Source organism: Anabrus simplex, chromosome 6, assembly GCF_040414725.1.
Source record: "Anabrus simplex isolate iqAnaSimp1 chromosome 6, ASM4041472v1, whole genome shotgun sequence".
Taxonomy (NCBI): domain Eukaryota; kingdom Metazoa; phylum Arthropoda; class Insecta; order Orthoptera; family Tettigoniidae; genus Anabrus; species Anabrus simplex.
In genome coordinates this window covers 191,434,541-191,447,734 of record NC_090270.1, presented here as the reverse complement: position 1 = coordinate 191,447,734, position 13,194 = coordinate 191,434,541, and the positions used below count along the sequence as shown (strand labels likewise).

The window sequence follows — 13,194 nt, the reverse complement described above, 5'->3', positions numbered from 1 at the left end:
TAGAGGACGATATTTGGGAAGGCAGTGGAAAAATTTGAGAAAGTAGGAACTAAGCATATAAGTTTGAAAAGCACAAGGAGAGAACCTGTCCAGCTACCGTGAATTATACATCGTGGCAGTGAGCCATAGGGACACAGAGAGAGAGAGAATCTACCCAACTCTTAAAGAGATTTAAGTAACAGCAGTGTGCTATTATCCTCAACAAATGCATAATTAACCCGAAAACTACAATAAAGAAAACATGACTTGAGTTGGGTAACAACAGTATTTAAGGGTGCCGAGTTCGAGTTTGAGGAACTGCATTATCCTTTCGACTAGACATCACAAAGTCCGAGATGGCCATGGCGTCGCAGAGAGAAGAATCAAGACAGAAGGCAGAAGAGAGATGAAAGAAGATCCTGAAATATCAGCTAAGTATTCACCAAGTTTCACAGACATATTTCAATTGTAAATTAGCTTGTCTAGAGAGAATTCGAGAGGACAGACTTGAGAAGACCTCTCTCACATATAAAGGGTTGTATACAATTGCAAAGCACAGTTTTTTATTTGATTGTATAAAAGTAAGAGTGTGTAAATATTTTTTTTGAATAATACAGGTGAAGGGAGTTGATGGTACATTGAAATCCTATCCTTGTTATTGCCTTCTTGTAAGCTCCTGAAAATCGAACCCAAGTCCCCAGCCTGTCCAGTTATTAGAAACATAACCATTATTTATCTCAAAAAAACAAATCATGACACCAGGGAAAAATCACAACAAAGGCAAATTGGTTCCTGAACATCATTACTGAGGAGACAATTGGTGTTTTGAACTCTGAATTCACTTGCTACCCACTGTGGGAACCTTCACTGAATTTTGGAATTAACAAGGGCAGTGAAACTGATTATATATATATTGTACCAGGAATGCCTACGGCCTGGCACATTGTATTTTTAATTTGTAATTTATTCGCGACATGAAGGCGCCAGCACTTGAAGTCAGCGTGCAAAGCAAATGTTCTAGACGCAGCTGCAAGCTATGTGAGTGAGAGAGAGAGAGCGCTACGTCACAGGCGAGGAGCAAGCCGGATGACGTATAATCTCCACGTGTTGCCAGCTCACCAGTCTAGAAAATGTTGGAACATTTTTAATATCTGCTAAACCCTTTTAGCTACAAAATAATGAAGTACACCATCATGAAGCCCGTATTTTAAATGTAAACTGGCCCAAGTTTCAAGAAAATCGACCAACAGATTTCCAAGATATTGAGGTGGAAAGGAAACATATTTTTTCGCGAAAAGCAGAGAGCCAGCTTCGCTTCAAGTATATAAGAGTCTCGACAGTGCTACGGACTTTAAAAAATCCGGCGTTTATTAAGTTGGACTCTATTATTCTCGGTAACTTGTAAAATTTCTGCAGTGCTATGGACTTAGAAAAAATCTGGCGTGTAATATTTCCGATAACTTATTAAATTTCTGCAGTGTTACAGATTTAGAAAATACAACGTATGCTAAGTTGAACTCTATTATTTGTGGCGACATCTCTGAGCTTAGTAAAATTTTAGCGTGTGCGAGAACGAGGGTTTGACAATGGACAGTGACTTATCAGAACTTAGAATATTTTGAGAACTTGGAACTTAGTATTTGTCGTAGCCGAGTGGGGACAATTTTCCCAAATATTACTGATATTTGAACAGTGATACCAAATAAATTAGTAAACCTTAGGGACATTTTATGGCATTTCCATGAAATATTAACCTAAATGAAGTAAAATAACACTTAATATCCCCCTAATATTTGTGTTAGTAATAACTAGAAACAGTTAAATACATCTTGCGTGTGTAGGACATGGACTGAACTTATACTTGACATTCCGATAAGCTTTGAACTTCAGATTTCATTTTGAACCCAGTACAATGTGTTCTGAATGCCAGAAACATTATTATCTTGTGTAAATAGTCCTGAATTATATGAACAGTGTTTTCAAAAACTTGTATTACTTAAGAAGTGTGACTACTTAAAAACTGTGGAAACTTCGAACTGTGATGTGTGTTTCAAAATCATAAATGTTTCAGATGGTGCTTTAATTCAATCAAAAGCCATAATTATATCTAAGTGTAATTGTTACTTTGGAGTTACATAATAGACTGTGATTCAAAGTGCACGTAACAGACAGTAGTTCAAAGTTCACGTAATAGACTGATTCAAAGTGTAATCCTGAGTACTGTTTACAAGTGACTTGCTAGTTTTCACTTGACCAGACAGTGCTATTTTCAACAATCACAATCAATCGTAAATTGAACTTTCTCGTGTGTCTTCACAATTAAGTGACACAGGAAATCTTGACCAAGTGTTTAATCCTCATATTAACTTAACACCTGACTCGACGTGGGAGATGGTACGTGGTTCGACGTGGGATATGGTACGTGGTACAGCGAGGGAAATGGAATGTGGTACAACGTGGGATATGATGGTATGTGGTACAACGTGGTGCTGACAACATCAATGGAGTTCCAAATGCTATTCGTAGAACCATATTCACCAGTTCCAGCGTCATAAACATTCAAGTGATATGAGTGCATTTAGCCTTAAACTTTCAAACTATTAAAAGCAGTGATTATTTTGAGACCATTTATAGCACTAGACATTTACAAACTTCCTGAATAGGCACTTTATTATTTTCAAGTCATTCTTCTCAAGTGCTACTTCAACTACAAGTGTTAATCTAATTACAAGTGCCGATTTACTTTCAAGTGACAATTAATTTCAAGTGATAATTAATTAAATGTGATAATTTAAACAGACTTTGGGTGCTTTAAGGGGAGATTGTACCTTGTATACTGACAATGTTAAATTTGTCTCATTTAGGTACTTTTATCTCAAGAAATACTAGTGGAGATGTTCAAATACCTGGGGAGTGAATTAATGGAGAAAGCTCGACTGGATGCTGAAATTAGTAAGAGGATTCAAGCTGGAAACGGTTTCTATCATAGTGTAAGAAACATGTTATGGGACAAATATGTGCCAATGGAAGCAATGGATGAGAGTCGAATACAGGCAGCCAAAATGTTCTTGAGGAGTATGATACAGAAGAGTAGAAGAAACAAAATAAGAAATGAGAAAATCCAGGAAGAAATTGCAGTGGAAAAAAAGAATAATAGAATAGAGAAGAGCTGATTAAGATGGTTTGGGCACATAAAGTGAATGAGTGATGAAAGAATGCCAAAAAAAAGGTGATGGAAATGCAAATGCAAAGGAGAGGCCATGGACAACCATGACTGAGATGGAAGGACACAATCCAACGCAGTATTAGAGAAAGAAACCTGGACTGGGACACAGTGTTGGAGGAGGAGTGGTGGAAAGATCAAAGAAGGTGGAAAGGAACCATATTTGCCCCCACCCAGCTACAGCTGGATAATGGGAAATGATGATGTTCTTCTAAGAACCTAAAGATAAATAAATGTCCTTATACATATCGACTTCTATTTATCCTGTTTTCTTTTTTGTTTGTTTCAAGAAACGTTTAAGCTTTGGAAAATTATATCCGACTGGGTGAAAGAAATGCTTACAGTTGCGTTCTTATGCTGAGCCCCAATTTTGAAACCCCTCAGCCTGGCCCCTTCAGTGAATTTTTCTAGGGATCCTGAGGGCAACAGCTTCTGTATTACCAAGATTTAAGTTTCTAAGATGCCTGGAAATGCCTCATTAATTCACATCTATTTTAATTTTTATACCTTTATATATACATATATTGCTACAAATTGACCTCCATTTATATAGATAGATATTCACACTTGTGTATAGTGGAGTAAGATATTGAAGTGCAATGAATTTCATCCTCCACACAAATTAGTTAATAATAATAATAATAATAATAATAATAATAATAATAATAATAATAATAATAATAATAATAATAATAATAATAATAATAATAATAATAATAATAATAATAATAATAATAATAATAATTTTCGGAGATGCCGAGGTGCCGGAATTTGTCTTGAAGGAGTTCATTTATATACCAGTAAATCTACCAATACAAGGCTGATATATTTGAGCACCTTCAAATACCACTGGACTGAGCCAGGATCAAACCTGCCAAGTTGGGGTCAGAAGGCCAGTGCCTCAACCGCCTGAGCCACTCAGCCCGGCAGGAGGAATTCTACTGAAAGAGCTGAGTTAATTTGTCCTGCAAGTCTGACAGCACAACCAGAGATCTTTAACATGCCAACAATATGGAAAGCCAAGATTTATAACTGCCCTCCATAAATCAACTACCTCAGCCAGGGTTGCACCAGCAAACTTAGGATCAGCAGTCAGACGCTACCACTGATTGACCGAGGCAACTACAGCGATGTTGGCATGGAAAGAGCTTTTAGCAGTCACTTGCTTATTAAGATGACTAGTCAAAGAGGATCATCGTCACCCATGCTCAATGTTCTTATGTACTGTTCTACCCGGAAAAATATGATGGAGGGAGATCATTTCTCACCCTCTGAACGGTGTAGCTAGAAAGCAAGGCATTTAAGAAAATGAATGCTGGACATTGAAAGTGAGATATCAGAATTGTGACTGGTAAATATACATTTGTAGTTGTACTAATATTCATACATTTGTCCATTTCTTACATATTTTTACAGGTTTCCGGTAATTAACCAGCATTTCAAACTGGTATCGGTAAGACATATGTCCTGCTCTTTGGCCGAATGATCAGTGTCATGGCCTTTGGAGCAGAGAGCCCTGGGCTCGATTTTTGGCCAGGCCAGGGATTTTAGCCACACTCGCTTAATTTACCTACGTCAGGGGCTGAATGTTTGTATTCATTTCAATATACATCTTCATTTACAAACAACACAGCAGACTACAAACCACCACAGATACACACAGTAGCAAATGTAAGGATGGCATCAGAAAAGACATCCAGTTGTAAAACTGGGCTAAATTCATACGACCGACCACTGTAACCATACTCTAGTTGGGATCTTACCAGAGACTTGTATGCCCTATCCTTTGCATCCTTAATACAGACCCTAAATACTCTCATAACCATGTGCAGAGATCAGTACCCTTCATGTACAATCTCATTTATGTGATTACCCCAATGAAGATCATTCCTTACATTAACACATAGGTACGTATAGTGATCCTCAAAAGAAACTTTTCACCCCATCAATGCAGTAATTAAAACAGAGAGGACTCGTCTTATTAGCGAACCTCACAACCTAAATTTTAAGCCTGTTTATCATCATACCACTGCCTACTGTTCATTTTGCAGTTGCTCATAATCTTGGAACTTATTTATTAGTCTGTACAGTATCACATCATCTGCAAAAAAGCCTTATCTCTGATTTCAGTTCTTTAATCATATCATTTATATACTGTAAATAAGACAACATAAAGGTCCAATAAAACTGCCTGAAGGAATTCCCCTCTTAATGGTTTCAAGATCAGATAATACTCCACCTACTCTAACTCTCTGGCTGCTATTATCTAGAAATATAGCCACCCATTCAGTCACTCTTTTATCTAGACCAACTGTAGTCAGTTTTGCCATGGTCTATCCTATCAATTGCCTTAGATATGTCACTCTGATTCTAAGATATCTGCTATATCTTGCTGGAATCCTACAAGTTGAGCTTCAGTGGAATAACCTTTCCTAAACCTGAACTGCCTTCTATCAAACCAGTTATTAATTTTGCAAACATATCTAATATAATAAGAAAGAATGTTATCCCAAAGCTTACATGCAACACATGTCAAACTGACTAGCTGTAATTTTCGGCTTTATGTTTTATCATCCTTTCCTTTATACACAGAAGCTACTGCAGCAACTCTCCATTCATTTGGTATAGCTCCTTCATGCAAACAATAATCAAATATGTACTTCAGATATGGTACTATATTCCAACCCATTGTCTTTAGTATATCCCCAGAAATCTTATCAATTCTAGATGCTTTTCTAGTTTTCAACTTTTGTATTTCATTGTAAATGTCTTTGTTATCATAGGTAAATTTCAATACTTCACTAGTATCAGTCACCTCCTCTATCAGGACATTATTCTTGTAACCAACAATCCTTACATACTGCTGACTAAACATTTCTTTCTGTAGATCCTCACATATACACTCCTCTTGTTCATTAATGATTCCTGGAAGTACCTATACATACCCTTCCATTTTCCACTAAAATTTGAACGACTGCCAATTATGTTTGCCATCATGTTATCCTTACCTGACTTCTCTAGATTCAATTTCCTACGAAGTTCAATCAATTTCTCCTTTCTTCCACAGCCGTTTCTAACTCAGTTTCTTTCCAACCTGTACCTCCTTCTTAGTCTCTTGTTTCTCTGTTATGATTTAGTGGGTCTTTACTATTCCTTACTAGCTTTAAAGGTACATACCTGTTTTCACATTCTTCAATAACTGCTTTATACCCATTTCACAGTTTGTTTACATTTTTATTTACCATTTACCATTGATCACACTTTTTAAAAATTCCCTCATGCCCATCCTATCAACTATATGGTACTGTCTAATAGTTCTAATTTAACGACCTTCCTTTCTTCACATTTATTTTTAACTACGATAAAAACAGCTTTGTGATCACTAATACATCTATTATTTTAGTTTCTCTATAAAGCTCATCTGGTTTTACCAGTATCACGTCCAGAATATTCTTCCCTCTAGTTGGTTCCATTACTTTCAGACTCAGACCCAGACAAACTTATTTGCCATTTGTTAGTCATGCTTTCTGTCGTTCGCATTACCTTCCCAATTAACATTTGGTAAATTTAGATCACCCACTACAATCACGTTCCTTTCTGTATTGTTTCCCACATAGCTGATTATCTTATCAAATAATTCCAAATCAGCATCTGCACCACTCTTTTCATGTCTGCACACTCCAAAAACATTATCCCACAAAGCCCTATCAGAATGAAAACTGCCATCAATTACTGAATATCAAAAGTAATACAAAAGAATTATACAATTCTAAACTGCAATTAAGCCTATCTTAATTACAACAATAGAATTCTAGTAAGAGCTAAGTTTCTAGAGAGATAGGTATTTCTCCTACTACACAATTATTATGCAATAATAAATAAGCATGCTAATTTTGAATAAAATAACTACACTACAATAATTTTAAACTGTGTTCAGATGTATCCTAATTACAATAGGTTATTACTACATGCAAACAGAAACGAAAATTGTAATTCAATTTTGAAATTCAGAAGAACTACTCAAGGATTACACAACAAAGCTAAATGCATAAACAGATTATTATTATTATTATTATTATTATTATTATTATTATTATTATTATTATTATTTTACTACACTATACTCTAATATATATGAAAACTGACATTTAGTTAAATACTGAACAAACAAATATAGCAGGCAACATACTATCTAATAAAATCATTACAACTGTTAATTGCATTTAGGTGTATCCTAATTATAACAGGTCAAAAGAAATAATAGAACTGGAATTAAAAACTAAATACTTGATGGCTGGGTTATTATTCTTTTTCTACCTACATGGTAACAGATTCTTTAGAAATCTTACATTCCTTTTCAGTTAGGAGTTTTTCCAAAGATGTTTATTTTCTCTATGATAATAAACAAACCTATTAATGAACTTATATTGCATTTGCACCTTCTTACCTTTGCCCAGACAGGCCGTTTATCACAGGTCAAGAGACCTATACCAGGGCCCTCAGCTTCCTGACATCTCTTGCTGACGAAGTCCAGTTGTCTTTCCCATTCTGCTGGAGTAATGGCTTTACCATCAGCATCCAAAGCCTCTATCCGAAATATTCTTCCATTGCACAGTACCATTACATGAGAAGCACATGTTCCTTCCTTTGCTGACAAAAAGAACAACATTCTGCTTACTATAATTATTTGTTCTACATTCATAAAGTTAATTTTATAACAGTTAAAGAAACAACATGAATTTCATAAAGTAACAAGAGAAAAAATAATCTCAAGATCTTGCACTAAAAGAAAGGAAATATAATTTATGAGGGCAAAAACAGAATAGAATATAGAGGTTAAAAATGTATTTTTGTATGAATGTACAGTCCTTTTTAGAGAAACTTGCTTGGCTTCCTTCACAATTAGCTTCAAATCTTCTTGCACTTCACCTTCACTCTTTAAAGCTCCTGAGCTGTAAATTTCCAAGAATATCATCCATTCATCTAAGTAGTAGTCTACCCTTTCTTCCAGAACTGTGCATTCCTCTGCGTCTTCTGTACTTCATTCCACTTGACTCATCCACTGTATTCTCTAGGTCTTAACAAATATAACTATTTCTTGGGCTTCAATTAAATTATTGTAACTGTAAACTTGTGTCTCATCCTGAGGTGGTGCAGCTTTTTACAGGCACACCCCCAATGTAGGTGAGCTGCATGTACCATTATAAACATATACCTGGGCCCCTGAGGACGGCAGCTAATAGTGCTAACCGTTACACTACGGAGGCGGACTATTCAGAATTCTACATTATACCTTATAAATGTTGAACTTTGTTCTTCTCATAATAAGTTGATTTATGATATCTGAAAAATATGCATGATTACCAGATTGTATTCTTTTTCATATTATTCCTCTACTCCTGCCATTGTTCATATAGGCTACATACCAAAGCTACCCATTTATTTAAAACAGGGAATATACTGTACATTGTGACCAATGTTTGCAGACTGCAATGAGTAACAAGGAGATGAAGATGGCCTACAACTGGTCACAAAGCTGAATGTTATTTTTACAGAACATAGCAGCTCAAAATTTCATATTTCATACAATACTACAGTCTGGTGGATGTTCTGATGTGTTGGGAATGGTCTGTATGGTAAATATGGACAAATTTTTGCAAACATTCCTGGATGTGATACTCCACATCAAAAAAGGCTTAACTTAACATGGAAACCTGCACTCTCTTTTCACATTTACCACTTCCATCCTCAAAGACAGGTGAGTTTAAATCACCTGCAACACAAGTGTTTCAATAGAAACTTTCATTCAATTTCATTGTTTACCTGATCTACCTTTAATGCCATATTTATTTGTAGTAATAGCAAGTTCTAGTAGGCAACAGATCTCCATAACAAACATCATCTGGAGGAAGTGAGTAATGGGTGGGGGTGGGGGTGGGTGTTGACAGCCAAGTGGCATCATCACTGGCTTCTCACCCGCCCAATGCATGAGATGATACAGATGTTGATTCCCATAGGGAACCTGAAATATTTGTCCCGAATGAGTAAATTTATAATCCAATATACAGTAGAAGTCCGCTATAGCGAGAAATAATAACAGCGAAAAATTTACTTGCTATAACGGATTGTCGTTATATCCAATTTTTTGTAAATGTCGGCAAAACTCCAATACACATTAAAAACAGTATGAAACGGCAATCAGTTTGTTAAAAACTTGCGACTTCCTGGATAATATCCACTCTATGGCTTACTTGTTTGTTATTTTCCAAAATCTGATACTACACGAAAGTGTATGTTTAATTACATTCCGAAAAAATCATAGTACTGTATTTCTCCAAATCTTTTTTTTTTGCTAGGGGCTTTACGTCGCACCGACACAGATAGGTCTTATGGCGACGATATTTCTCCGAATCCAATCAGACTTAAAAAGTGCTTTGTATTACCATATGAATGCCTTTCTTCTTTCTTTCTATAGACTATTTTTAGACACCAAACACTGGCTTTACTTATGGCGTATTATTTTGCGGCTGCACAATTATTCTTTATTTCAGTAGGTTTAATAACCATTAACTTAAAACTGGCACCATAATATTGAAGAAAACCCATTGAAAATTTGCCAGCAATACCTATTCCACGCGTCTCTACAATACGAGGATCCATCAGGAAAATATTCTTGCCTACTATAAAACTGTTACTTTCACTCAGCATCAAATATAACTGGCTGCTGCTACACGCACGTCTCACTTGCTGGCTTCGGCCAACTTCAGTGGCTAGCGATGTATAGGCCTTATCGCGAACATCGAAGGACAAAGAACGAGTTTACTGCGCCGCAGTATGGCATTTTCACTCTTGCGTTTTTTGTGCATATACCTCACAATTTCATCTGCGAGTTCTTTAAAGCATCCATGTTGCGGACCACTGAATAAATTTTTTGTGCAGTACGCATTATTAAGCTATCCTTGTCTTCACGCTAACACCGAATATTGGCTTTAGTTAGGCCTATGCCGTATTTTCTCGTGGCTGCACAATTATTCTACATTTCTGAGTGTTTAATAACCATTAACTTAAAATTGGCATCATAATATTGACGAGAACCCGTTGAAAATTTGCTGGCAATACCTGTTCCACGTATCTTTACAGTATGACGATCCATCACAAAAATATTCCTGCTATCTATAAAACTTAATTTTACTAAGCGTCAGGTACAGTAGACACGTTATAACTCTGCTACTGAGCAGCTATGGCCTTTCTAAGAATTCAAAGGTTTGCATTTTTTTATGCCATTCTGCAGATTTGAGAAATGATCTTGCATCTTCCTGGATAATATCCACTCTATGGCTTACTTGGTTGTTATTTTTCAAAATCTGATACTACAAGAAAGTGTATGTTTAATTACATTCTGAAAAAATGTAATTAGAGGCTAATAGAATGTCATTCTCTCTTCACTATTTCCTGAGATCCAGTGACGTTACACATAGGCACTGTACAACTGGGCGCCGCGGCTAGTGATGTATAATAAAGAGACGATCCTATATTGCACGCACAAGGGGGCTGGGGGTTGAAAAATAGCAGCATGGCTACTACAATAGTTGCCAATGCTGCGTATGCAAGACGACCCTTGATATTTCACATGAGATTCTGAGAAAAAAAAATCTTGTCTTGGATTCGGAGAAATGCGTTATCACTCCGCAGGCTTCTGTGGCTAACATTTCCGTTTTCTTCTTCAAACGGCACCACCTAACCTAACCATATATGTATCATGAAAACATATTTCAAACGCATGTAGAGAAATGATAACCTCCTCGCTAAAATTTATATGGGAATAACCATTCCAAAATTTAACTAGACACGAGAAAATATAAACTATCCTCTGAAATCAGTGATGTACTCTGCCATATCTAGAGGTGTATCACATTCTTACTTAATTTCAGTATATAACATTAAAATTAAGAGACCGCTTACTTCAGCCTTTATTTTTAACAAGTTAACAACTACTATCGGCCATGTTATTTATGCAGTTATTACAAAAACGTGTTATCCTCTTTCATTTCGAATTTCCTTTTGAGAACAGCAGTCGATGTGTATTACTAATCAACTCCAACATCACCTTCGAATGTCGACGAGAGATCTCGCAAACGCACGTAGCGAGAAAACTATACTGTACCGAAGATGATCGATCGAATTTTGTGGCAAACATTTCAGTTTTTCTTATTCAAACAGAGTCACCTAACCTAATTTAACCGTACTATATTTATTGTGAATACATACGTATTTCTAGCACCAGTAGAAAATACCCTTCTCGCTATAAATGAACATGATAATAGCCTTTCTGAAATTTAACAGACGTGAGAAAATAGAAACTAACCTCTGAAATCAATGAAGCATGCTGCCATACCTTGAGGTGTATTCATCATTAATTAATTGCAGTATTTAGCATCAAAATTAATTTTAACAAGTTAACAACTGTTATTGGACACGTTATTTACGCATTTATTATGCAAAAATTCTTTCATTTCAAATTTTCTTTACGGAACAGCAGTTGGTGGGTATTACTAATCGACTCAGACATTGCCTTGGCCTTCGAATGTTGGCGAGAGAACTAACTAGTGGACATAATGAGGAAACGATACCGAAGGTGATCAATTGCATGCAACATAATCGCTAGGGTGCATAAATATCGGTAACAGAAAAAATCACTCGTAATAATGGATGTGCCAGTGATAGGGCTCTCGCTGTAACCGAAGGATAATACACAGTTTAATATAGGAATTTTGAAGCGACCGGCAAAAATTGTCGTTATAGCGGGGCTCTCGTTATATGCCGTACTCGCTATAGCGGACTTCTACTGTAGTTGGTCTGTTATTGGGCATTATAAATTTTCCAGCTAACTCATTCCTGGTTGCCAGCATTTTGCCTCAGTGTGCTAAGTTGGGTTCATCAGTTGGTAAATAGCATACCTACCAATACACCTTCCATGGGAGACTGGAAATCCATGTCCCTCTGCTCCGGATTCTACATTTTAAAAAAAGGAGGTGCCTTGGCTGTGATCATAATATGAACAGCCATGTTAAACCACAACCTTGCTTGCTAATCCCATCCGACAGACCTTCCTCATAAAACCTGCAGTCACCTATTCTGTATATCTAATTCACTACCACATTTCATACCACTTCTTTTGCCCTATCAATTCCAATCATTCCATACATGTACAGTTCTACTGCATTCACCACAAATAGTGAAGAAAGCTTGATGTCTCAGTAAATTTACAATGCCATGAAAGTGTAATAGTTTTTACAAATTATAATGACGAGGATAATAGTTTTTACAAATTATAATGATGAGGACGTTTGATTTCACAGGATTTAATACAATTCAATAATACTGATAATATAATAATTCAATGTAACAAGTCAATAATAGGTAATATGTACCTGTTTTGAAGTGTGTGACAAGCTCATCAGTATGTTCTGCAGGGATACGTACACAATTGAATAGTCGTCTGAATTGCTGCATACTAAAAAATACTTTCTTGTCATTACCCTGTGTTGGAATCATCCGGTCTGATCTCATCAGTAGCCAAAAGTTCACAAGTTGATGGGTATAGAGAGCAGCATGCTGTCAACAAGCAATTACATAAGTTATGAATTGCATTATGGTCTGTATTGACAATTGATCACTATCACAGGGTAGAGAAAGGTCCATTTATTCAATACCATTAGATTTAATATAATATTTTATATAATTGGTACTAGTTTCAACCTTGCTATATTAGGTCATCTTCAGTCATGATCAAATTGAAAATACATGCATACATATAACCAGCAATAAAAGATTACAAATTGGTATGTCTTAAGTAAAATATTGAATCAAGACCTTGGAAATGCGGGTTGTACCTTATCCAGTTTAAACGCTCTAGATCCACATATCGATTTTACACTGGAATCTGAATCCCAACAGAATATAAATTATTTAGACTTAAGTATTACGACACA

The 13,194-nt window shown here is 36.0% G+C and overlaps 1 protein-coding gene across 4 annotated transcripts in view; it reads right to left on the bottom strand.

Annotated features, from left to right (window-relative positions):
- Positions 1 to 13,194, bottom strand: part of CROT (Carnitine O-octanoyltransferase) — a 160,754-nt gene that overhangs the window by 59,103 nt on the left and 88,457 nt on the right. For all 4 annotated transcript variants that reach the window (XM_067149186.2, XM_067149185.2, XM_068228089.1 and 1 more), the window contains exons 4-5: positions 12,634 to 12,817; positions 7,650 to 7,852 (exon numbers count right to left, since the gene is read on the bottom strand). In XM_067149186.2, coding sequence (XP_067005287.2) covers positions 7,650 to 7,852; positions 12,634 to 12,817 — 387 coding nt within the window. The remainder of the gene's footprint in view (positions 1 to 7,649; positions 7,853 to 12,633; positions 12,818 to 13,194) is intronic.